Raw genomic sequence first — 26481 nt, 5'->3', positions numbered from 1 at the left:
GGGACATATGCTTTAGCCTGTTCTAGTGGAAAGCCAATCTTGAGGGTGTATAGCAGTTGCAGTTATAACATAAGCTGCACTGCCCAAATGGAATGTGCTTATTGGACAGAATAGTGGCAGATTTCTTTATTCAGTTTGAATTTAAGAGTAAGAAAGTGATAAGAAAGTAAAATCTTTATTGTCAGAACTATTGTAAAGTTATAGAACTATGTTTTGATTTAAACATATGAGTGCTGATATGGGACTTTGAGGTTTTAGCTCTGATACTTTTGGTTGTGTTTAGGATCATTATGGTTAGGGGTTGGGGGTAATGTTAGGGGTGGGAAATGGTTTAGTCTTTGAATCAAGTTGCGTGCTTAGGTTCAGAATTAAGGGGTTAAGGATTACACGGCATGGAAAACATTCCTACCATGTCCTGCATTTTGTTTTTTTGCCTGCGTAAGATTAGAGGTTAAAGTAGAAGCATAGCCAGAGCTATTTTGGCTATACTTCTGTAGATAACAGTGAGTGCTGAAACACGCTATCTGCTGATGTCACAGAGCCAGTCCAAGCTCTAAAAAAGATCCTTATGGTTGGAATCTGCCCAGAAGCCTGGACCGACAGCTGGCTCAGCCTTGCAGAAATCTGCGCAAGAGCCTGAGCCGGCCCCTCCCACCCCCTCCACAGGCCAGCGATCCAGTGACCGTGGGGGGGGGGGTCAGAGCAGACAGCCAGAGACTGACAGTGTCTGGCTTCCTGCTCACAGAATGCTGTGAACTGAGCGATTGGACGCTCTTTGATTGCTCAGTTCTCCATGCAGAGCCGCTGAGGGACAGATGCAGCATTGGCTCGATGCTGCATCAACCTAGGGGTGTATAAGTGTTTTTTTTTGTGTTTTTTTTTTTAAAGTTCATACTTCTCCTTTAACATCCTGTAAAGCAGCGAAGAGGTTTCAACACACAGGCCGCTGGAATGGTACATATAGGACCCATTCTTTTACAGCCTGAGCAATATGTGCAAGTGACCCTGTAGTGACAGGTAACATAATTTCATGCTTTCAGCATTCAAACTACTGAAAGTCTGTCTAAGCAGCAGATACCTAGCAAACTGTTCAAAAGATTTACAACTGAAACCTACTGTAAGCAAAGCATAGAATGTGTATGATTAGGATCGGTTTTGTTCACTTCTAGCAGATCAAAGTCAAAATCCCAGAACAAAAGCTGACTTTAAGTACCTACAACAGAAGTTCTTTGGTCAGCTCTTTCCTGTTGTGGCATTGAATTGGATCCTACGGTATTCCACTGATTTTCAGTGTGTTGCTCAACTTAGCCTGGCTTATATGAATTCTGCTACAGTTAGGTCTCTTCATGAAATCATTGGGATACTGGGGATATTCTTTCTCTGAAAAACAATCGATACTAGCATTTTTTGTCATATGTATAACTTGCATACTGTAATATTTAAATATCTTTTAATAATGATTTCTACCTCTTAGCACAACTGTATCTAACTTTTTCAGACGTCATTTTATCTATGCTGTTAGTTTCAGGAAAATTAGGCAGGGTGATTGTGCACATTAAAACACATGACAGGCAGCAATAAAAAGGTTAACAAAAGCTTAGACAGTTATTTTACAATTGAGTGCTGACATAATTGTTGTTGTACGCAGAGATGGCCGTTCTGACACAGTTCTCCAGCAGATAGTATTAATTTGTTGCTTACTGCTGGGCTTGATTGTTTTGTTGAACAGCATCCACCTTCTGTAAAAAGTGGGGCATTAACAGGTTAACAGTGCTTTAAATTGTTCAGCAGAGCCCTGAAAATCAAGTCTATGCTAATCCAATATATTTCAGACCCCTTGAGGGTTTAATTAATAGAACAAACCGCTTGCAGTACAAATCTAGAAATGCGTTAGGGGAGGAGGTAATTGGAGATCAAGTTGGAGTCTTCCCAGGATAGATTTCACATGGAGGCTGACATTGCACAATGGTTAATGGGGAGTGAAAAAGCATATATCATATGGTTTTAACTTTGCAGTAGAAGGAAACTGAAACAAAATGATGTAAACCTATACAATCAGAAGTATGTGTTATTATTTAGGAACATCAGATGATTTTCGCTGTATTCCAGAAAGTCTGTCAATTAGGCAGTGGTGGAGGTTCCTGGCCCCTTTCCCTCCATAGACCTGAAAACGAAAGCTTGGGCAGTAAAATTGTGCATGTCAGCAGAACAATCATTAAAACAGAATAAGAAACATGGCAATAGAACCCAAGTTTGACTGCCATGTATAGCTTGCACTATGCAAGAAAGCAATGATAGTCATCAGTAGTTTGCTTATACTATACAATGTCATTTAAAACCTGTATTTTGTTTTTAAATATTATGTTGAGTATATTATAGGTTTGTATATATACATTTAAACTTCAAGATGAAAAAATGTTTTTCAGTCCATTTCACAAAATATGTAATGAACTCACCGGGTGGTTGTGCATCCTCTCTGAGTTGGTAGTACTGTGCAGTGCTCAACTAAAATACTTAGAAGTACTGTGCAGTGCTCAACTGAAATAGTTAGAGTTATTTGATTTCAGATTTTTTTTTACAGGGAAGTATTGCAGTCCATGTAGATAAATTTTTTCTTTTACTCATGACAGGAAAACTTTAACACTCTAGTGTATGTAGTGCATGAATTGTGACCAACAACCTATTACAACAGCACATGTGGTGTCTTCAACTGATCCTCTTTCTGTTTCACATTCTAATTTGAGTCTCTAATAAACTAATAGCTCCTGTCCTACTCCTTTTAGTCTAGTTGTGATAGAACTGTGAGTGATTGGCTTGTTCTGTTTTGTGTGTAATCCCTTCATCTCTGTTCTTTTTCTGTTAGTTTCTTGTTGTTTTCTGTCTACAGTAACCAATCCCCCCTGCCTGACCACTTTGCCTGCTTTGCCTGTGTTTGCAGTTGAAGATGAGCAGCCATCGGCATTGTCACCTAAGAAAAAGCAGCGAAATGGAGGAATGCGGCACTCTCCAAATTCCTCTCCAAATATGAGGTAAGAGGGCAACACTGACATTTTCAGTACCGCAACTATCTCTAACACACTGATAGTTTTCATGCGATGGCCGAAGCACTTTGATTCCTATTGCATGGGAAATTATTTTCTTCAAGCACATACCAACACAGGTTGAACTGGATGGACTGTTGTCTTTATTCAATCTTACCAACTATGTAATTAGTTTATGCCATTATCACTATATACTTTGCAAAGGATGTCTTTGCTAATATTGAAAATGTGTTTTGTACTGAATTAATAAATACATAAACACATACAAATTGTATACACTGTAAAACTTACAAATGGATCATTTAAGTAAATGATGAAGTAGATATCAATCCAGGAACATGTGTTGAAGTTAAATAAGTCATGATAGTTATTGTTTTCTCTGTAAAACACAAGATTAATGGGAGCTTTTGGCAAATCTTGAAAGAAGAGCAGGTCTGGATGTTGCCACCTGTGGATACTGTGCACAAGTGTTTTTATTCCCTTTATGTACACACATGTAAATAAGGCTTTCCATTATGTATAGACAGCAAGCAGCCTGTAGTGGATGTGTTTGGGAATAATTACCTGGATTAAGAGGGGTCCCCTAATCACTGGCTTGAGCCTGCAGGCCTGAGTGGATAGGCTGTGTTCTTTGTTTTCCATAGGAAATGCACCACAAAATTGCAATACATGTCTGGCTTGTGAAACATTAATGTGAAATGGAGACTGCATATAAAATACAAAACATATTGGCAGGAATTTCAGACAAGAAAGACGTGACAAATTCTATGGTGACTTTAGCTCTTCCACCAGTATTCTAAAAAGGTGTCATGGGTTTAGCTAAGACAGCTAACCTATTAAGGGATTTAGTGAGATCAGCGAGAGGTGTAATCCCAGTAGGCATTTTCTAGTTAAATAAAAGTGGAGAAGAGAGAATTGCCTGAAAAATTGGAGATAAAGATTAAGTGACAGAAAGGGTCAGGAAGAATAAATAGGGAAGAGAAGAAACAAGTGGACAGAACAGAAAAAGGTATGTGGGATGGGAAGCAGGGAAAAGTGTTAGTGCTCTCACCTCAAAGTGGGTAAATGCAATCAGGCACCAACATGATATGTCACATTTTGGAGGTCATACCCTAGTCTAATTTCCTAACAATTCAGAGCAAGACAAGTTTTTATTTGGAATCCCCTTACGTGATACCAGGTCTTTCAGAAAGTCCCGGACTAGGAAGAATTGCCATGTGTATAATATCAACTGGAGTATAAAATGATAATTCAGAAATTTCAGCTTGAAAACAAATGTGCACCCTTATTATTCTTTAGTAGAGTGGTGTCTTTAACTGGCCAGACATGCTACAGTCTTATTGCACAATTTCCATACAATCCCCTTTAGATTCAACAATCGTTGTATCCTGCAAAGTTCAAACACAACATCTTTGTTGGTAGATGTAAAGGATATTTACAGTTCAAATGTCTATGGCCAGATTTATGCAAACAATTTGCAGTCCCAGAACACAACCAGATAGCCTTCTAAACCTTGTTATATAAATCAAGTTTCTTGCCCCCAATTTATGAAGACAAAAAAAAATGGGAAAACAGATCATGTATTCAGTGTAATTGTTTTAGTTTTTCTCAAATGTACACTGTGAAATTGAAGCACATTTAACCCCGTTTTGTTTTAGAATGTGAAGTGCAATGCCTGTGTCAATTGCAGTAAACTATATAAAACAATCACAAATTGTCTCTTAACTGAACTGACTACTGCAAACCTTATGTCTAGCCGATTGCTGTAGGCGAAAGATAAAACTTTCTCTTACATTTTTCACAAATTAAGCCTGGTACACACTAACAGGTTTTTTTTCATGCAATCTGGAAAAAAAAACTGACCGCTCTGGCCGGAGCCGCTGTACTAACCATCCTACATTAGTACAGCGATTCCCCCCCCCCCCTGCTGAGGGGGGTTCTGGCTGGGGATGGCCCCCAGCCAGAACACTCCGATTAGCGATCTTTGCCATTGGCTGAGAGCGCACTGATCAGGAGTCGGTCTGTTCTAACTATCAGTTTTTTAACCACTCGCCAGCATGTGAAGAATTATCTTCTACTGTTAAAGATTAGCTTTTTACCATTAGATGCTGAATTGTAAATTATAAGTAGAATTACTAAGAGAAGCATAACAAAGAGTATCTGATGTTAAAAGGGTGTGTGGCATAATGATCTCATCACATTACACTGCACTACTTCTTACCTGAACTTTTGCCTTTGAACATTGTGACTCTGGGAGGAGAGGCATTAATACACTTGCTCACATCAGGAATTCTCGGGGTCCTCCACACGGACTGTCTAGAGATTCAAACCAAAATATAGGTAGACTAGAGTGTCAGGACTACTTGATATGACAAACATGAGTTTTCCAGCATATTAGCCATAGTCCAAAGATCTGTCTTTTTATGAGCATTCTAGAGGTCAATTAGCTAATCTGTTTACCAACACCTATTACTACACTAGATACCTATCCATGTAGTCTTTGTTGCATATACCTATATAAGAGAGAGCAGTTAATTGTAACCTCAGCATTTACTGTGTTCCTGTTGCTAAACACATTCAGTAAGTGTGGTTCAAAATGTGCTCTTCTACCTCACCACAATACAAGTCTATGGTTTGTACACAGAGCAGAATATACCCAGGAGCTTGAAGAGTAGCCGATCATGGCAATCACTTTCTTACAAGGAAAAATATTCCCCTAGAGCGGGGAAACAAGTATGCTAAATAGGTGACAAAGAGTGTGGACAGCTTAATTGTCAAAAAGTGTATATAATTTATAATCAAAAATATATAATCACCTAAAAAATGAATCTAGTGTGTAAGAGACTCCAGATAGGGAAACACACAAAACCAGTTGCATGATAAGCATGCTGACATGTAACAAGAACACAAACATAACACATAACGTTGAACAGAATCATCTGGACACCAAGTGTACTGACCCATGGGGTATCACCACGGCCAAATACCGTATATCTGTTTTAAGTGGACCTACCTATGTAGTACTCCCGAGTGTCAGCCCCTTGGAGGCTCGAGCTGGGGGAGAAAATGCAGTAGGCACACAGGCAGCTGGAGTAAATGCTGGTGTTCCTACATGTGCTTGATGCCGAATGGATCCTATCGTCTCATGCAGTCTTGGGGGAAGAAATAGCGCTGATGTCCATCATGAGTTCAGAGTTCCTGTGTACTCAAAGGATGAATAGAAATCATGGGCAGGACCCTGGGATTGTGATTCCCCGGGGCTGAGATCCACCATCTGGTGGCTCATACACCTAAGGCAGCCAGGAAACTGTGATATAATGAGCTTTACCTGGACCTTGCTGGACAGGGAGATGTTTGAGCCTGCCTTGACTGTGCCTTTCAGCCACTGGGCTTCACTTTTTGGTCCTTTGTGTACTGTGTTATGGATACTCGCTTTTAAGTAGGCCATTTGGACTGAATACTGTGAGCTGCTTGATTTAATAGAACCACTGGGCACCATCCCTATTTTTCCATTTTTTATAAAAAGAGTTAAAATTATGAGAAACTTAGCGCTGCATCATTAAGTGAAGTGTTCTGGCGCCTGAGGGTCTCCTGAGGTTATCTTTAAAAAACGCTTCTAACCTCAAATGCTGTTAACCACTGCTAAACTCGCATAAACGTGGTATATAAAACGCTTGTATTTTGTTTTTCACTATCAGTTTCCTGCTGTCAAGTTTCCAGCTTTCTAAAATGGTTTTCAACTGACCTGTGTACATGAGCCCTTATGCTGCCAGGACATCCCCATTGTGGGATACAGGGACATTCTCCTGTTAAGGGAGCAGTTGGCACAATTCCTGACTGACAATGTGGTGCAGACAGTTCAGTTCTTGAAAACATTTGGTTGGATCCTGAACTTTCAAAAGTCTGTATTTGAGCTGACTCATTGTTTGGAATATTAGGGTCTGATCCTAAACACAGCTCAAGCCAGAGTTTTTATTCCCAAAGAAAAAGTCAAACTTTCCTGCTCTTCAGTTCAGGAGATGACCAACTCTTTGCTTCTGTATGAGAGTCATAAGGCTGATTGAACTTTTCTTTGAGTTCCATTTGCCCATTTCTACTGCAGACCCTTATAACGTAACATCCTATCATTGTGAGACAAATCGGTTCAGGCTCTTGACAATCCAATGTGCCTGTCGCAAAGGACCTGGTTGCCTGTGGCCTGGCAGCTCGGCAATCCAGCTTTGTAGTTGGGGGAATAGTTCCTTCTGATCTCTTGGAGGTCCGTTGCCGTGGATGACAGTCTGACCTTCTGGGGAGGAGTCCCAGACACCTTGTCAGATCGCTGGAATAATCTCATCCAATCAACATTCTGGAGCTTTGGGCAATTTGGACAGAATTTCACATTCCAGTCTTGTCCACTGTTTACATTCCATGGATGGACAATTGGCAGGCAGTCTTCCTCAGTTAACAGAAGCTGGGTCCTGGGGAATGGACCCTATGCCAGCAGTGTCCCAGGGCCTGGGTCACAGGTGGGGGATTTCATATGTGGACCTTTTGAGTGACTTTTTAATGGCATGGCTGTTGAAGAGGAAGATTATATTCCTGCAAAGTCTACCAACGCACTCGGAAGGCATACTTTGCTTGATGTTAGGAAAGAAGCATTCATTTCTGGAAATACTCTGTGGGGTAAATCCTGACTTTTTTGCATTCAGGCCTGGATCAGTATTTGGCCGTAAGTATCATCAAGGGTCGAATCTCTATGATTGTGATCTTGTTCTAGAAACTCAAAAAACAAAAAAGTAGCTGCGCTATAAAACTTGAACAATAGATGTAAATAAAATAATTCTGTTACATCTAAACAAAATGATTAAGCACCCGCTATAACGTGACAAACAGTGACAAATGTAAAAATACATCAAATAAATAGAAAACATGGATAATTGAATATGTTCAGTCCATTCCAGAAATATAAAGGAAGAAAGTTCACTGGCAGATCCGTCCTTTAATTGTTGGTTTAACAAGCATCCATGCGGTGTAAATCATGCAACCATAACACCCAGAAGAACGTGGTGACAGAAGGGTTCCTCCACCGATAAAAATGCTGCCCCTTACCAGCTCCTAAGATCTCTTTTTAAAGGAGATTATGCAGGCATGTGGCTTTCTACCCCAGCCTAGGGTCCTTGATACGGATGGTTCCTAATGGTTCTCCCCACCGGGAATCTTCTAAATACTGGATGGGCACTCATCCCCCATAAAAGGATACATAAAAGAGGCTTCCATAGCGTAATATGTTTAAATACAGTTTATTAGATAAAAAGAGATGCACTTACAATTGTGTTGTAAATCAAAAGCTTGGTTAAAAACATAGGCCGGCCAGCTTCAGTATGCTGCCCGTCGCTTCCGAGGTCAGCGTGGTATGTGGTGACGTCAGCACGCAGCTCCTCCCTACGCCATTTCGTGACAACTTACATCTTCCAGGGGCATTCTGGAATGGACTCAACATATTCAATTATCCATGTTTTCTATTTATTTGATATATTTTTACATTTGTCACTGTTTGTCACGTTATAGTGGGTGCTTAATCATTTTGTTTAGATGTAACAGAATTGTTTTATTTACATCTATCGTTCAAGTTTTATAGCGCAGCTACTTTTTTCTTTTTTTAATTATCTAGTGTGTGTGTTTCACATTTTTAGTTGCGGCTTTGTGTATTTGATAGAATATACACTGTATACTCACGTATACATGTTCTATGGGCAGTAATTTTACCTGTTTTAGTTTGTTCTAGAAACTGCTTGCCTCCCATTCTTTTGTTAACGGTGTTTCTCATGTGGCTCCCTCTGTACATTCTCTTGTCACTGTGGTATTACATTCTCTTGTCACTGTGGTATTACGTTCTCCCGCCAATCTATGGGATTTGGGGATTATGGGATGGGATATGAAATTTGTTCTCTAAAAACTTGCACTTCGAAAACCTTCCTCTGAACCTATTAATGATATTCTATTTTCTACAATTACAAAGTTACTTTCTTTGTCACTATCACAAGTGACAAAGTGAGTAATGTGAGTGTGAATGTGAGTAGTGTATCTGCACTGGCAGCCTCATCTTGGAAAGCACCTATTTTACATAGACACAAGGTAGTATTAATACCTCTTTCCTTCCTATAGTAGTTTCATCCTTTCACCTCATCCAGGACATTGTACATCATCTCTCTGTCCAGGCCCTAGTACTTCAGAAGAAGATATCCCTTCATTGTCTACATATACAGTGTCTTGAAAAAGTATTCATACCCCTTTGAAATTTCCCACATTTTGTCATATTACAACCAAAAACGTAAATGTATTTTATTGGGATTTTATGTGATAGACCAACACAAAGTGGCACATAATTGTGAAGTGGACGGAAAATAATAAATGGTTTTCCAATTTTTTTACAAATAAGTGTAGCAATAACTCTCAGTGGAGCTGCTGGTTTATTATTGGGCCTGTCCTCTGTTCTATTCACCCCTCTTAAGTTGTTCAATCCCCTTGACACAGCTGTAGTGCAGTGTTGTAATGATAATAGTACCAACTTTAACCCACAATATACACTTATATTTATATTTACCTCTACCTGGGTGCTTGTAGCTCCACCTGCAGGAGAAATAACAACACTGCACACAAACTTCTGTAATAACCAAAATGACTTCTTTCTTTGGGTAAATGATATATTTTATATAGAAAGTTATTACAGTGACTACACTATCACACCAACCTAGTGTAACAGTATAGTAAATGGTTATGACAATATTAATAACATACACAGAATATACCTAAAGATATATTTATACCAGGGAGCTCCCCCTGCTCTAAACCATAAAGTCATTACTCTTTGTAACTAAATGCAGGGCCCTGCAGTAAACAAGAGATAGTCTTGACATCTTCAGTCTTCGCTAGCTTATGAATTTGTAATTGTAATCCACAAAAGGGTTCCTCTTGGGGGTTGCGCAGTGTAAGGTAATACACTAAAGCAGTTATAATCCAGCAGACTGATCAAGTATTCTTATACAAAGGAGACAAACATCTAGTATCAGTTCTGGAATACTGAAGTCTTTGCAGATGTAATGTTCTCCAACTTAACTTGTTCCGTGGGACTATCAGTCCCAGCAACACTCTGTAACAGTTCTAAGTGTGTGTAGTATTTAAACAAACTTCTGGGTGTTAACCCTCTCACCACACGGGATCCGGGGGGATAGATGCCTCTGTTAAAATAGTTCTCAGGCAGTACGGAACCACCGACACGCCGTCACACTGCTCCTTTCAGTAACGACCAGGAGTCCTCAGTTACCTCCTCCACGGGTCTCCGGAACAATCACTTCTGCTGCTTCAGCACACTGTGATATGATGGGAGGATCCCTGCTGCCTCTCCGCTCCGCTCCCTCACAAGGTAGGCCGCAACCCTGTGGGACATACACACCCACAGAGTCCTGCTGGCAGGCCACGCGTCCCAGGAACAAGAGAGCTAAGATGGCCGCTCCCAGCCCTTTTATATCCTCCCACAATGCAGTTCTGTTCTTCTCTTGTTCGGGAGCATTGTGGGTAGGTCACAGTTAAAGTTCAGAAGTAAACAATCAATCACTTCCATGTCACTTCTCTTAATCATGAAACATAAAAGTATTGTACCTTTTCAATTGTCCACAACAGGGCTTTTTTTCAGGGGGAACTTGGTGGAACTCAGTTCCACCACCTCTGGCTCAGACCCTTTGGTGTCTGCTCACCACAATCACTTGTAAACACAGAAGTCTGGTTTCTGTGTTTACAAGTGACAACTCTGCACTCTGTATGTAATGCAATCCTGGTATTTAATGCCCCTTTAAGACACTCCTACTGTTTTTGTGACATTTGACTGAACACACCCACTATTTGATGTGATTTGGAGGGTGTGTGTGGGGGAAGGGTTTTGTAGGGCCGTGGTTAAGTTCCAGCACCTATTGTTTGAGAAAAAAAGCCCTGGTCCACAAGATGGCACTATAACAACCTATGTCCTGTATAACACACATATGGCTAAAAATAAATGTTGGCAGCGCTACATACTCCCCCTGCTTTAAATATTTGGTCCCCAAAGATATGTAAGACCTTGTTCCTGTTACACATCTTAGCCTCTAAATGAGTGCACAGGACTGACAGAGGAGCCTCCCACCAATTTTCAGGTGTTGGAAAGCTATTCTGTGTACCCACAACTGTCACCTTAGTATCAGATACAGATGTGCCAAGGGGTGAAACAGGGCTCTCATTGTCCAGATTGACTGAGGAGGAACTAGGCTCATCAACATTCCTTTTGCTGGTAACCTTTGTTGTCTCAGAACACTCGCCCAAAGTATCATAGGTTAGTCTCTTAGGTGGGCGAATGTTCCTCTTTCCCCTTTGTTCTTTTGGTGTGTCCTCTATTTCTGGATGGACACTATTCTCTTCTACTTCAGTGGGAGATAAACACTTCTCAGTTCTTTCGGACAATGGTACAAACTCTGAAGCTTCTGGCATAAGGGCCTCACTACCCTCTTTGGTTGTTGGCGATGAAACACTCGCTTCAGCTTCGGGTATATTAGATGACCACAACCAGCTAATGTCCATCTCTCTCTCCTCACTGTCTTCAGTTGTCAAAGCCCCAGACTGGGACCTAGTTACAGGCCGTTGTGCAACCTCTGATGTAGATGATAACTCCTCCTCGGGGATTATCCTGACTGCATCAGTAAGGGGCAAAAGGTGATTCCGATGCCAAGTCTTAATTGGTCCAGCACTTCCTTCTGGCCTAATTTCAAATACTGGAAGTCCTGGGAGCTGTTTACAAACAATGTATGGCTGTGATCTCCAGCGATTCGCCAACTTGTTTGCCAGGAATACCTAAATTCCTTAATAGGACTCAGTCACCAGGTTGAAGATCTTGAACCCTTACTTTGAGGTCAAAGTTTCTTTTATTTCTGCTCCCTCTGCTGTCTGACATAGTCCGAGCCTTCTCATAAGCAATCTTCAGACTCTTCCTCAGCCTATTTGTATATCCTCGATGAGAAGCCTCTGAGGTGTGATCCAGAGAAGTTCCAAAAGCCAAGTCCACTGGTAATCTAGCTTCTCGCCCAAACATCAGCCGATAAGGTGAATATTCTGTGACGTCACTCTTGGTGCTGTTATATGCATGTACTAAAGCAGCAATATGCTTACTCCAGTTGGGCTTTTGCTCAGAGGTTAGTGTCCCCAACATATTAAGAGTTCTATTAAACCTCTCTGGCTGAGGGTCTCCTTGCGGATGATAAGGTGTAGTTCTAGACTTCTGAATTCCCAACAGATCCAATAATCTCCTGATGAGCGTACTCTCAAAGTCTCTTCCCTGATCTGAGTGAATCCTCTGTGGTAAGCCATAATGGACAAAGAACTTCTCCACTAATGTGTTTGCCACTGTGACTGCCTTCTGATCTTTCGTGGAGAAAGCTTGAGCATATCTGGTAAAATGGTCTGTGACTACCAGAATATTTCCTTGCCCACTCAAGTCAGATTCTAGACACAGGAAATCTATGCAAACTAAATCCATGGGACCTTGGCTTGATAAATGACCCATTGGGGCTGCCCGTTGCGGTAAAGTCTTTCTCTGGTTACACCTATGACAGGAATGACAGTAATTCTCCACTTCTTTTCTCATGTAAGGCCAATAGAATCTATCCCTTATCAACTGGAGAGTTCTTTCTGCCCCCATATGTCCATGACAATCATGTAGAGCGATTAACACTGTCTCTCTGTGTTTCTCTGGCAGAAACAGTTGCCACTTCTCCTCCATATCTTCAGAGGGGCCCCTTCGGTAGACCACCCCTTGTTGCAACTGCAACCGACTCCACTCTTTATGTAACAACAGAGCTTCTTTCTGAGCACTTTTTAAAAGTAAATCAGGGCGCTGACTCTCCAGAGCTTCCAATACTAAACTGCAGAGTGGATCCTCCTGTTGGTCCTTCTTAAGGTCTTTTCCCGATAACTTAGGTAGACCTTCTGCTGCAATCTGAGAGACATTACAGTAATACCTAGGTACCCCTGCTGTAGTCACTCCAATCTCTTCAGCTCTGGCCCCCCCTTTCTCCTGTTTTTCTGCTCCTTCACAAAGGGCTCTCACCCCTTTGGGGGCAAGCTGAGTCCAATCTTCTTGGGAGCTCAGGGGACTGTGGGGTCTTCTTGGCAGCTCATCAGCATCTCTGTTACCCACTCCTGGTCTGTATTTCAAAATGAAGGAGAAGGTTGAAAGAGCAGCCAACCACCTATGGCCTGTGGCATCCAACTTCGCAGTGGTAAGCAAGTATGTGAGGGGGTTGTTATCTGTTCTGACTACAAACTCTGCACCATACAGGTAATCTCTCAACTTGTCTACTACGACCCACTTCAAGGCCAGAAACTCAAGTTTATGAGTGGGGTAGTTCTTCTCACCAGGAGACAGGCTCCGGCTCACAGAAGCAATGGGCCTTAAATGTCCATCATGATCTTGGTAGAGTACTCCACCTAGGCTGTCTCGGCTAGCATCCACGTGCAGTTCATAGGGCTTGGTAGGATCCGCATAAGCTAACACTGGAGCAGTGGTAAGGCTCCACTTCAGTTGTCTGAATGTCTCCTCACATTGCGGAGTCCACTGATCCAATATGGACTCCTTCTTCTTCCGAGACCCTTCCTTTCGCCTCCAAGGTTCCTCCAAATCCACATCAGCCCCTTCCTGATTCTTCAGTAGCTCTGTAAGTGGGTGGGCTATCTTTGCAAACCCCTCCACAAACCTCCGATAGTAGGAGCAGAATCCTAGGAATGACCTGAGCTCAGTCACATTCGTGGGCTTGGGCCTAGAAGTAACAGCTTCCAACTTCTCAGGGTCAGTTGCTATCCCTTCTTCAGACACAATGTGCTCCAAATAGTTCACCGAAGATTGATAGAACTGACATTTCTCCATTGAAAGTTTCAGACCCTCATCATGTAATCTCTTCAGAACCTTTTCCAGTCGCTCTTCATGCTCTTCAAGAGTTCGGCCAAAGACTATTATATCGTCTAAGTATACTAAGACCTCAATCAAGTTCATGTTGCCTACTGTCTTCTCCATAAGCCGCTGGAAAGTTGCTGGGGCCCCAGACAAACCTTGTGGCATCCGGTTAAATTCATAAAATCTCACGGGGCTAATGAAAGCAGTCTTCTCCTTGTCCTCAGGACTCATGGGGATCTGATAATAACCACTCTTCAAATCTAATACACTGAACCTCTTTGCCCCTGACAGGCTCTGTAGGGCATCTTCTATACGAGGGGTAGTGTATTGATCAGGAATGGTCCGTTGGTTCAGGGTCCTATAGTCAATACACAGCCGTAGTGACCCATTTTTCTTCCTCACTACCACTATCGGGGAGGCATATGGACTCCTGGACTCTCTGATAATCCCAGTCCTTTTCACCTCAGCCAGCTGTTCTCGAAGGTCCTCAAGATCTCCCAGTGGGATCCTCCTGACCCTTTCTCGGAAAGGTTTGTCTTCCTCCAGCCAGATCTTGTGCTCTGCACTCTTGGCATACCCTACATCAAACTCATTCTTTGAGAAAACCTCTTTCCATTTTATGAGCTGAGCTTTGGCCCTCTCCATCCAAACAGGTGTAAGGGAGGTGTTCTTCGGGTAAAAGTTCTCTATAGGAATCTCCTCTTTGGGTCCTCTTTTGACATCACTTGGCGAGACCGGGGTTGCTTGATTCACCTGCCCCAGCAGCATTCTTGCTGGTATCTTCACCGGTAGGGCTGTCATGTTCTGAACACTGACGGAAACTCTCCCCCTGCTTCTCTTAAGCGCCTTAGTAGATAACACTTTTGGGAGTATTTCCAGACCCACATCCTCTTCCTGAGTGTTCATCTCCAAGACAGCGAAAGGACCAGGTTGTCTCCAACTCAACTTGACAGAGGTCCTCATGCATACCACTTCACCCGGTTGTAGCAGTTCTTTACCTCTGTCTAAACGCCAAAATTTTCCCACCCCTTCTGGTGGAGCCTCCTGTTCGTGTACTATATTCTTGTACACTTGGGTTAGCATAGGATGCACCTTCATGGCCGGGGCACTTTCCTTCTGTACAAGCGGTGTCAGGAGTCTTCTGACCAGATCAGTATTTGTTCCGATGATAAGGGAACTTTTATGAGCCCCAGGGGGCCGAGGACACACAACCGCTAAGGTGTCGAAAGTCTCCGCCTTTCCAGCCACACTCGGGTCAAAGGTAAGTTTGATAGGGATATACCCCTCATAAGGGAAGTTCTGGGTACCTAGGCCCCATATCTCCAACTCTTCCAACTTTTGCAGAGGGAGATGCTTGAGATGCTTCATATAGAAATCTTTATATAATAAGGTCACTTGGGCTCCGGTATCCAGCAGGGCTTTGGCGTATATTCCTTCTACCTGGATGGGGATGATTGGAGAGGGTCCCACTAAGTTGTGGGGAAATTCACCATGAGTGTTCAGCTTCTTCTGCTTGTTAGTGCGCATCTTGACTCCTCGTTTCCATGGACGCTTATTCAGCTTCATTCCTCCTCTTACTCTCAAAACTTTGTGAACCTGGGTTTCGTTGGAGTTGACGACTGTTGCAGGGCACCCAGTTGACTCCTTCACTGGGGCCCTTTGAAGTTTTCCGCCGGCTTTTGACGTTGTGCTCCTGCTCTTGGGCTTGGGCACACTCTCCCAACATGACCAGCTCCTCCACAGTTGAAACAAAGTCCAGATTCCCTTCTGAATGTGAAGTCTGATATTTTTTATTTTCTTTAGTTCCTCCATTGGGCGGATCAAAGGATCTTGTGGTCAGCAGAGTCATCATCTCCATTAACTGGGCCACCTAAGTCTTAAGGAGCGCAATCTGAGGATCCTCTTCCATCACACTAACTGTCCTGACTCCAGCGGTGTGTTTTGGTTCTTGAATTTTTTCCTTCTTCCTTTCTAGGATAGCTTCTTCCTCCCGTACAATCCGAATTAGATCTGGGTACTTCAATATGCCTCCATCTTGATGAGTTCTTAACTGGAGGGTGATGGGATCCAAAGGCTGGGCACCTCTTAAAACTTGTTTGGCTCGAACTTCATCCACCTTACTAGGATCTAATCCCTTCTTTAACAATATTTGGTGAATGACCTTGTCTAACCATCTCATATATTCTGACAGCTTCTCTCCTGTTTGTTGATAGGTGTGTTCTAATTGATAAATTAGATCAGAAACCTTCTTGGTACGTCCGAACACATCTTGCAGGATATCTAAGTAGTCTTGGGCTACCCAGTTTTGTTTGCTAAGCTTCAGATTTCAAATAGCCTCGGAAGCAGGCCCTCTCAGACTTTCAGTAATCCACAGTTTTCGGTACCCAGTCCCTGAATATGTTGGGTTCCCTTTTTGACATTGGGACACCAAATCTCCCAGGGCTCTAAAGAGTTCTGGCTCAATTGTAGCCGGTGCTGACTGTGATGGAACCTTGGTTTCTGCTGAACTCATCTGGGGGAAGGTGACAAGATCCTCCCCTTAAATTTACAAGTTATGCGCTGCGCTTGGGTGACCCCAAAAACAAAATTAATAATAACCAACTCTGTGCTTACTAGTGCGATAATATTAAATACAAATAATATGAATGTTGAATAAATAAACAAGGTGTGAAAAAACAAGTGCTTGTTACACCATAAATTAGTGCTTATTTGTGCTTTTTACACCATACATAGTTTCTTAATCAACATAAAAAGTGTGCTTAGTGCTCAATACACAGTAACCTGCTTTTCTTAAATGAAAAAAAAAAAAAAAAGTTCTCTTTGGCACTCTCAATAGCGTGTGCAAATAATGTCCAGCAGTGATAATAAAACAATGCGTGCAGGTGGTGTTCAGCTGTGACAACAATCCAACATCATGCCGAAGATATCCTGAGTGCTGCAAAACATGCTCCTGTGCTCCTTCATGACCCCCTTAAGCTAATGTGCTCACCTCAGAGCGTGTGACTCCGCTTCTACCCTGAGTCCAAAATTGCTTTGGAGCCACCCCTGGGCTCAGTCTCAGTGTCTGCTCCACTCCTCCAGCTGGAAACAATGTGGCTCCATACATAGAATGAAAAGGAAACTATATAGTGTAATATAGTCAAAATACTTTTATTAAAAGAAAACGCTCCCCACACCGGGGTACTCACATGGCACTGGTGCATCAGTGCACCATAGTATAACGGCTTTCTATGCAAAATCAGTGGAAGTTTGGTGCAGTATGCTGTGCTGAGACAGCGCTGGTGTAAAGTCTGTGTCAGTCTACCCGTCCTGGCCCCTCCCTACGCGTCTTCGACACAGTGATCACGTGTCATCATCAGGGGGATATCTTTTTTTTTTTTTTTTTTTTCATTTAAGAAAAGCAGGTTACTGTGTATTGAGCACTAAGCATACTTTTTATGTTGATTAAGACACTATGTATGGTGTAAAAAGCACAAATAAGCACTAATTTATGGTGTAACAAGCACTTGTTTTTTCACACCTTGTTTATTTATTCAACATTCATATTATTTGTATTTAATATTATCGCACTAGTAAGCACAGAGTTGGTTATTATTAATTTTGTTTTTGGGGTCACCCAAGTGCAGCGCATAACTTGTAAATTTATCCTATGCACGTTATATGAAGCGTGATTAGCGCATGCAGCTGGAGATAGCACAAGCAAGGCATAAGATCATTGTGGCTCACAGAATTTTTCCAATTTGAAGATCCTCCCCTTCTTCCCTTGGGTGGGTCAGATAAAATTTGGTCTTGTCAGCGAGTTCAACACTTGCACCCCTGAAATTTTCCGGAACTCCCTTCCTCCACTCCAATAATGCATAAGTACGGAATGTCTCATGATTGGGTCTTACTGCGACCACCTTGGCTCTTTGTTCTGGGGATAGTATTTTTACCACTCGGTTAATGTGTTCTTTCTCCCAGATATCTCCCCAGAGTTCCATGGCCACGCTCGCTTCTGAGCGGGTGCCTTCCGCCTCACACCACTGTGCTACAGTGGGGGGATCCATTCTATGGTTCTTAAGGGGGTGCTTGACTTTAGAGTGACAGTTATCCCGGACGAGCCCCCACATGTAGCAATAACTCTCGGTGGAGCTGCTGGTTTATTATTGGGCCTGTCCTCTGTTCTATTCACCCCTCTTAAGTTGTTCAATCCCCTTGACACAGCTGTAGTGCAGTGTTGTAATGATAATAGTACCAACTTTAACCCACTATATATACTTATATTTATATTTACCTCTACCTGGGTGCTTGTAGCTCCACCTGCAGGAGAAATAACAACACTGCACACAAACTTCTGTAATAACCAAAATGACTTCTTTCTTTGGGTAAATGATATATTTTATATAGAAAGTTATTACAGTGACTACACTATCACACCAACGTAGTGTAACAGTATAGTAAATGGTTATGACAATATTAATAACATACACAGAATATACCTAAAGATATATTTCTACCAGGGAGCTCCCCCTGCTCTAAACCGTAAAGTCACTACTCTTTGTAACTAAATGCAGGGCCCTGCGGTAAAAAAGAGATAGTTTTGACGTCTTCAGTCTTCGCTAGCTTATGAATTTGTAATTGTAATCCACAAAAGGGTTCCTCTTGGGGGTTGTGCAGTGTAAGGTAATACACTAAAGCAGTTATAATCCAGCAGACTGATCAAGTGTTCTTATACGAAGGAGACAAACATCTAGTATCAGTTCTTGAATACTGAAGTCTATGCAGATGTAATGTTCTCCAACTTAACTTGTTCCGTGGGACTATCAGTCCCAGCAACACTCTGTAACAGTTCTAAGTGTGTGTAGTATTTAAACAAACTTCTGGGTATTAACCCTCTCACCACACGGGATCCGGGCGGATAGATGCCTCTGTTTCAACAGTTCTCAGTCCGTACGGAACCACCGCCACGCCGTCACACTGCTCCTTTCAGTAACGACCAGGAGTCCTCAGTTACCTTTTCCACGGGTCTCCGGAACAATCACTTCTGCTGCTTCAGCACACTGTGATATGATGGCAGGATCCCTGCTGCCGCTCCGCTCCCTCACAAGGTAGGCCGCAACCCTGTGGGACACACACACCCACAGAGTCCTGCTGGCAGGCCACACGTCCCAGGAACAAGAGAGCTAAGATGGCCGCTCCCAGCCCTTTTATATCCTCCCACAATGCAGTTCTGTTCTTCTCTTGTCCAGGAGCATTGTGGGTAGGTCACAGTTAAAGTTCAGAAGTAAACAATCAATCACTTCCATGTCACTTCTCTTAATCATGAAACATAAAAGCATTGTACCTTTTCAATTGTCCACAAGATGGCACTATAACTTATGTCCTGTATAACACACATATGGCTAAAAACAAAAGTTGTCAGCTCTACATAAGTATGTGAAAAGTGTGGCGTGCATTTGTATTTAGCCCCCCTGAGTCAATACCTTTGTAGAATCACCTTTCGCTGCAATTACAGCTGCAAGTCTTTTTGAGGATGTCTCTACCAGCTTTTCACATCTAGAGAGTGACATTTTTGCCCATTGTTCTTTACAAAATAGCTCAAGCTCTGTCAGATTGGATAGAGAGCGTCTGTCAACAGCAATTTTCAAGTCTTGCCACAGATTCTCAAATGGATTTAGGTCTGGACTTTGACTGGGCCATTCTAACACATGAATATGCTTTGATCTAAACCATTCCATTGTAGCTCTGGCTGTATGTTTAGGGCCGCTACCCTGCTGGAAGGTGAACCTCTGCCCCAGTATCAAGTCTTTTGCAGACTCTAATGTCGCGTACACACGGTCAGACTTTTCAGCTACAAAAGTCTGACAGCCCATCCGACAGACTTTCAACGGACTTTTGGCGGACTTTCAACAGACTTTCTAACGACCGGACTTGCCTACACACGATCACACCAAAAACCGACGGATTCGTAGGTGATGACACACCGGACTAAAATAAGGAAGTTGATAGCCAGTAGCCAATAGCTGCCCTAGCGTGGGTTTTTGTCCGTTGGACTAGCATACAGACGAGCAGATTTCTGGGTCCGGCGGAATTACGACGTAAAGATTTGAAGCATGTTCCAAATCTAAAGTACGTCAGATTTGCGACTGGAAAAGTCCACTGAAGGTCCGGTGAAGCCCACACATGATCGGATTGTCTGCCGGATTTAGTCCGTTGGCGTCCGTCGGACAAGTCCGGTCGAAAATTCCGACCGTGTGTACGCGGCATTACAGGTTTTCTCCTAAGATTGCCCTGTATTTGGCTCCATCCATCTCCACATCATTCCCACATGATGCTGCCACCACCATGTTTCACGGTAGGGATGGTGTGTTAAAGCTGATGTGCAGTGTTAGTTTTCTGCCACACTTAGCATTTTGCTTTTAGGCCAAAAAGTTCACTTTTGGTCTCATCTGACCAGAGCACCCAGGAACAACTCGACTGGATAATTGTAAGGGTGATGAGGTGCTAATGTGTCAGCTTTCTTTTTATCGAAAATGTCCAGGAAGTTGTGGTAAAGTGCAGGAACGTCTTGGCTGGCGTTGGAAGTTTTAGTGAACAGAGAATATCAAAGGGGAGAAAATCTTGATGGCCGGATTCAGTCAAGGTAAGTACAGTATGGGTAGTGTCTGTAACAGGCCCAGATCTAGGGATGGTGCCATCAGCCAAGTGGACTTCAAGTCTTTGCTTTTTGGTTTGGAGGGGAACACAAAGTTTTCTTGCTAGAGAAATGTCCATGAAGCAACTGCATGCCCCAGAATCAACTATTGCTGGCAGTCTGACCTCCCCTTCTGCTGCCTGTAACGAGACATGGCAGATGAGGTGAGTTGGGGAAGATCCAGAAACTTGGAAGCACGCAGTTCTTTGGGGAGAGGACTTGATCTCACAGGACAGTTGTGCAGGAAATGTCTAGCTCTCCACAGTAGAGACAGAGGTTGGCCTATCGGCTGCAAAGTCTTTCATCTAGGGTTAGAGCGGAGATGAACGCTCTGACCACCGCTCCCACAGGCCTCTGTCGAGTTGGTTTGCCAGCTGAATTAGCCCCTCTAGTGTAGCAGGGGTCTGTACTCATGCCAACTCATTTGTGAGTTCTTTAGATAGTCCCATCTTATATTGGTATCTGAGAGCGGCCTAGTTCCACCCTGTGTCTGCAGACCATTTGCAAAAGTCCACTCTATAGTCCTCTGCAGAGTGCCGCACTTGCTGCAAGGTATGAAGGGCAGATTCAGCAGTGGCCATGCATTACAGATTGTCATATAATAAGGACATGGCCTCAAAGAATGCATCCACCGAGTTGATAACAGGATTCTTCTGCTCCAGCAGGTGGTGGGCCCAAGACTAAGGTTTATCAACCAACAGAGAGATAATGAACCCCACCTTGACAGTCTCTAGAGAAGAAGTTCTTGGCTGAAGGGCCACGTATAGCTAGGTTTCTTCGGTCACCCGAGAAACGTTCCGGAGTGGGTACTCTTGGTTCAGGAGGTGGGATCACCACAGTAAGAGCAAGAGCCGAGCATTCTTGGGCAGGTGAGGTGGACGTATCGACTGCAGCAGGCGGATTAGGAGTTGCTGTAGCAGAGGACATCGTCGGGTTCTGTAAGCTACCCTCCAACTAGAAAAATCCTGTAGACTCGTCACTGCTTGGGTAAGGGCTGGGACTTGCTGGCATAAAGCCACGAGCAGGGAAGCACCTCTGTCAGCCTTTAACATACTGGCTGGATGATACTGTCACGCACCTGGTCAGAGACCAAAGTGCTGAGAGGGCTTTCCTTATGCAGGGCACCCCTGAATGTGGTAACAGGGAGTGCTATGCCCCCAAAAAAGTAGGTGTTTCCAGCTGCGACAGGCTGAGTGATGCGGTGATGTCTGCTGGATGGTAGCTGAACAAGCAGGATGCACTACTGGGCAGGAGTCCCTCAGACGTACTATATAAGACTTGGCAGAAGGAAGAGCCAAAAGCAGTGTCGGGAGCCAGGCCAGTTGTCATACACGGAATTTCAGCCAGGAGTATGGTAGCAAGCGGAGTCAGGAGTAAGCCGGGGTCATACACTGGTAATCAATCAACAGCGAAGCCCAAGAGCAAGCCAAAGGTCATACACAGATCAACAGTCAGAAGCGGGGTCAATGGAGCAAGCCGAGGGTCAAAGCCAGCAGTGAAGACAAGACAGGTCAGAGGTAAGCCGAGTCGGTAACAGGAAATCCAATATCAAGAATAGGAACACATGGAGGGGAGCTGAAGATCATCCAGCTACTAATGGCTCATGCTGCTGGGGTTAAATAGGCCACTGGGCACCAGAATCGGTCACACATTGCGTTCGCTGTGGCGCACACATCCTCGCAGCTGTTTGTGCATTCATGCACATTAGCATTGGCGAATTTCTATATGCCAATTTTCGTTTCCACTGGGCATTAGCAGGTGGGCCAGTTGTCATACACGGAATTTCAGCCAGGAGTATGGTAGCAAGCGGAGTCGGGAGTAAGCCGGGGTCATACACTGGTAATCAATCAACAGCGAAGCCCAAGAGCAAGCCAAAGGTCATACACAGATCAACAGTCAGAAGCGGGGTCAATGGAGCAAGCCGAGGGTCAAAGCCAGCAGTGAAGACAAGACAGGTCAGAGGTAAGCCGAGTCGGTAACAGGAAATCCAATATCAAGAATAGGAACACGTGGAGGGGAGCTGAAGATCATCCAGCTACTAATGGCTCATGCTGCTGGGGTTAAATAGGCCACTGGGCACCAGAATCGGTCACACATTGCGTTCGCTGTGGCGCACACATCCTCGCAGCTGTTTGTGCATTCATGCACATTAGCATTGGCGAATTTCTATATGCCAATTTTCGTTTCCACTGGGCATTAGCAGGTGGGCCAGTCTTTCCATGAACTGTTCTCTGACATCTAGAATCTGGCACCTTGATTTCTAAACAAAATGCAAAATTTCCATCCCACTGAGCAACAGTCCAGTCCTTTTTCTCCTTACCCCAGGTAAGAAGCTTCTGACATTGTCTCTAGTTCAGGAGTAGCTTGACACAAGGAATGCGACAGTTATAAACCATGTCCTAGATATGTATGTGTGTGGTGGCTCTTGAAGCACCGACACCAGTAGTTCACTGTGAATCTCCCCCAAATTCTTGAATGGCCTTTGCTTCACAATCCTCTCAAGGCTGCGGTTATCCCTGTTGCTTGTGCACCTTTTTCTACCACACTTTTTCCTTCCACTCAACCTTCCATAAATATGCTTGGATACAGCACTCTGTGAACAGCCAGCTTCTTTAGCAATGACCTTTCGTCACTTACCCTCCTTGTGGAGGGTTTCAATGAGTGTCTTTTGGACAACTGGCAAGTGAGCAGTCTTCCCCATGACTATGTACCCTACTGAACCAGACTGAGAGACCATTTAAGGGCTCAGGATATCTTTACAGGTGTTTTGAGTTTATTTAGCTGATTAGAGTGTGAGATTTGAGTGAGTATACAGTAGTGAACTTTTTCACGATATTCTAATTTCTGAGATACTGAATTTTGGGTTTTCACTAGCTGTAAGCCATAATCACTAAATTAAAAGAAAGAAATGCTTGAAATATCACTCTGTGTGTAATGAATCTATATAATACACAAGTTTCACTTTTTGAATGGAATTACTGAAATGAACTTTTTTATAATATTCTAATTTTTTGAGATGCACCTGTACATATATCTATATATACAGTATCTCACAAAAGTGAGTACACCCCTCAATTTTTTGTAAATATTTTATTATATCTATTCGTGTGACAACACTGAATAAATCACACTTTGCTACAATGTAAACTAGTGAGTGCACAGCTTGTATAACAGTGTAAATTTGCTGTCCTCTCAAAATAACTCCACACACAGCCATTAATGTCTAAACCATTGGCAACAAAAGTGAGTACACCCCTAAGTGAAAATGTCCAAATTGGGCCCAATTAGCCATTTTCCCTCCCCGGTGTCATGTGACTCATTAGTGTTACAAGGTCTGAGGTGTGAATGGGGAGCAGGTTTGTTAAATTTGGTGGTATTGCTCTCTCTCTCATACTCGTCACTGGAAGTTCAACATGACACCACATGGCAAAGAACTCTCTGAGGATCTGGAAAAAAGAATTGTTGCTCTACATAAAGATGGCTTAGGCTATAAGAAGATTGTCAATACCCTGAAACTGAACTGCAGTATGGTGGCCAAGACCATACAGCAGTTTAACAGTATAGGTTCCACTCAGAACAGGGCTTTCCAGGTAGACCAAAGAAGTTGAGTGCACGTGCTAAGTGTCATATCCAGAGGTTGTCTTTGGGAAATAGAGGTATGAGTGCTACCAGCATTGCTGCAGAGGTTGAAAGGGGTGGGGGGTCAGCCTGTCAGTTCTCAGACCATACGCCGCACAGTGCATCAAAATGGTCTGCATGGCTGTCGTCCAAGAAGGAAGCCTCTTCTAAAGATGATGCACAAGAAAGCCTCCAAACAGTTTGCTGAAGACAAGCAGACTAAAGACATGGATTACTGGAACCATGTTCTGTGGTCTAATGAGACCGTGATAAACTTATTTGGTTCAGATGGTGTCAAGCGTGTGTGGCGACAACCAGATGAGGAGTACAAAAACAAGTGTGTCTTGCCTACAGTCAAGCATGGTGGTGGGAGTGTCATGGTCTGGCTCTGCATGAGTGCTGCTGGCACTGAGGAGCTACAGTTCATTGAGGGAAGCATGAATGCCAGCATGTACTGTGACACACTGGAGCAGAGCTTGATCCCTTCCCTTCAGAGACTGGGCCGCAGGGCAGTATTCCAACATAACGACCTAAAACACACCTCCAAGACGACTACTGCCTTGCTAAAGAAGCTGAGGGTAAAGGTGATGGACTGGCCAAGCTGTCTCCAGACCTAAACACTATTGGGTATCTGTGGGGCATCCTCAAACAGAAGGTGGAGGAGCGCAAGGTATCTAACATCCACCAGCTCCGTGATGTCATCATGGAGGAGTGGAAATGGACTCCAGTGGCAACCTGTGAAGCTCTGGTGAACTCCATGCCCAAGAAGGTTAAGGCAGTGCTGGAAAATAATGATGGCCACACAAAATCCTGACACTTTGGGCCCAATTTGGACATTTTCACTTAGGGGTGTACTCCCTTTTGTTGCCAGCGCTTTAGACATTAATGGCTGTGTGTTGTTAAGTTATTTTGAGGGGACAGCAAATTTACACTGTTATACAAGCTGTACACTCACTACTTTACATTGTAGCAAAGTGTCATTTCTTCAGTGTTGTCACATGAAAAGATATAATAAAATAATCACAAAAATGTGAGGGGTGTACTCACGTTTGTGAGATACTGTGTGTGTATATGTATGTGTGTGTGTGTATATATGTGTATATATATATATATATATATATATATATATATATATATATATATATATACACATACATACAGTGGGGACGGAAAGTATTCAGACCCCCTTAAATGTTTCACTCTTTGATATATTGCAGCCATTTGCTAAAATCATTTAAGTTAATTTTTTCCTCATTAATGTACATACAGCACCCCATATTGACAGAAAAACACAGAATTGTTGACATTTTTGCAGATTTATTAAAAAAGAAAAACTAAAATATCACATGGTCCTAAGTATTCAGACCTTTTGCTGTGACACTCATATATTTAACTCAGGTGCTGTCCATTTCTTCTGATCATCCTTGAGATGGTTCTACACCTTCATTTGAGTCCAGCTGTGTTTGATTATACTGATTAGACTTGATTAGGAAAGCCACACACCTGTCTATCTATATAAGACCTTACAACTCACAGTGCATGTCAGAGCAAATGAGAATCATGAGGTCAAAGTAACTGCCTGAAGAGCTCAGAGACAGAATTGTGGCAAGGCACAGATCTGCCAAGGTTACAAAAAATTTCTGCTGCATTTAAGGTTCATAAGAGCACAGTGGCCTCCATAATCCTTAAATGAAAGACATTTGGGACGACCAGAACCCTTCCTAGAGCTGGCCGTCCAGCCAAACTGAGCTATCGGGGGGAAAAGAGCCTTGGTAAGAAAGGTAAAGAAGAACCCAAAGATCGCTGTGGCTGAGCTCCAGAGATGCAGTTGGGAGATGAGATAAAGGTGTAGAAAGTCAACCATCACTTCAGCCCTCCACCAGTCGGGGCTTTATGGCAGAGTGGCCCGACGGAAGCCTCTCCTCAGTGCAAGACACATGAAAGCCCACATGGAGTTTGCTAAAAAACACCCGAAGGACTCCAAGATGGTGAGAAATAAGATTCTCTGGTCTGATGAGACCAAGATAGAACTTTTTGGCCTTAATTCTAAGCGGTATGTGTGGAGAAAACCAGGCACTGCTCATCACCTGTCCAATACAGTCCCAACAGTGAAGCATGGTGGTGGCAGCATCATGCTGTGGGGGTGATTTTCAGCTGCAGGGACAGGACGACTGGTTGCAATAGAGGGAAAGATT

General features: G+C 43.2%; 1 protein-coding gene across 24 annotated transcripts in view; it reads left to right on the top strand.

Annotated features, from left to right (window-relative positions):
• Positions 1-26481, top strand: part of KCNMA1 (potassium calcium-activated channel subfamily M alpha 1) — a 1086632-nt gene that overhangs the window by 867620 nt on the left and 192531 nt on the right. For 23 of the 24 annotated variants that reach the window (XM_073596784.1, XM_073596787.1, XM_073596785.1 and 20 more), the window contains one exon: positions 2939-3029. In XM_073596784.1, the coding sequence (XP_073452885.1) occupies positions 2939-3029 (91 nt within the window). Of the gene's footprint in view, positions 1-2887; positions 3030-26481 lie in introns of all 24 variants that reach the window. The other variant, XM_073596791.1, reaches the window with a different exon arrangement.

This window comes from Aquarana catesbeiana, linkage group LG08, assembly GCF_042186555.1.
Source record: "Aquarana catesbeiana isolate 2022-GZ linkage group LG08, ASM4218655v1, whole genome shotgun sequence".
In the NCBI taxonomy this organism is placed as follows: domain Eukaryota; kingdom Metazoa; phylum Chordata; class Amphibia; order Anura; family Ranidae; genus Aquarana; species Aquarana catesbeiana.
This window is presented reverse-complemented; position numbering and strand designations above follow the sequence as displayed.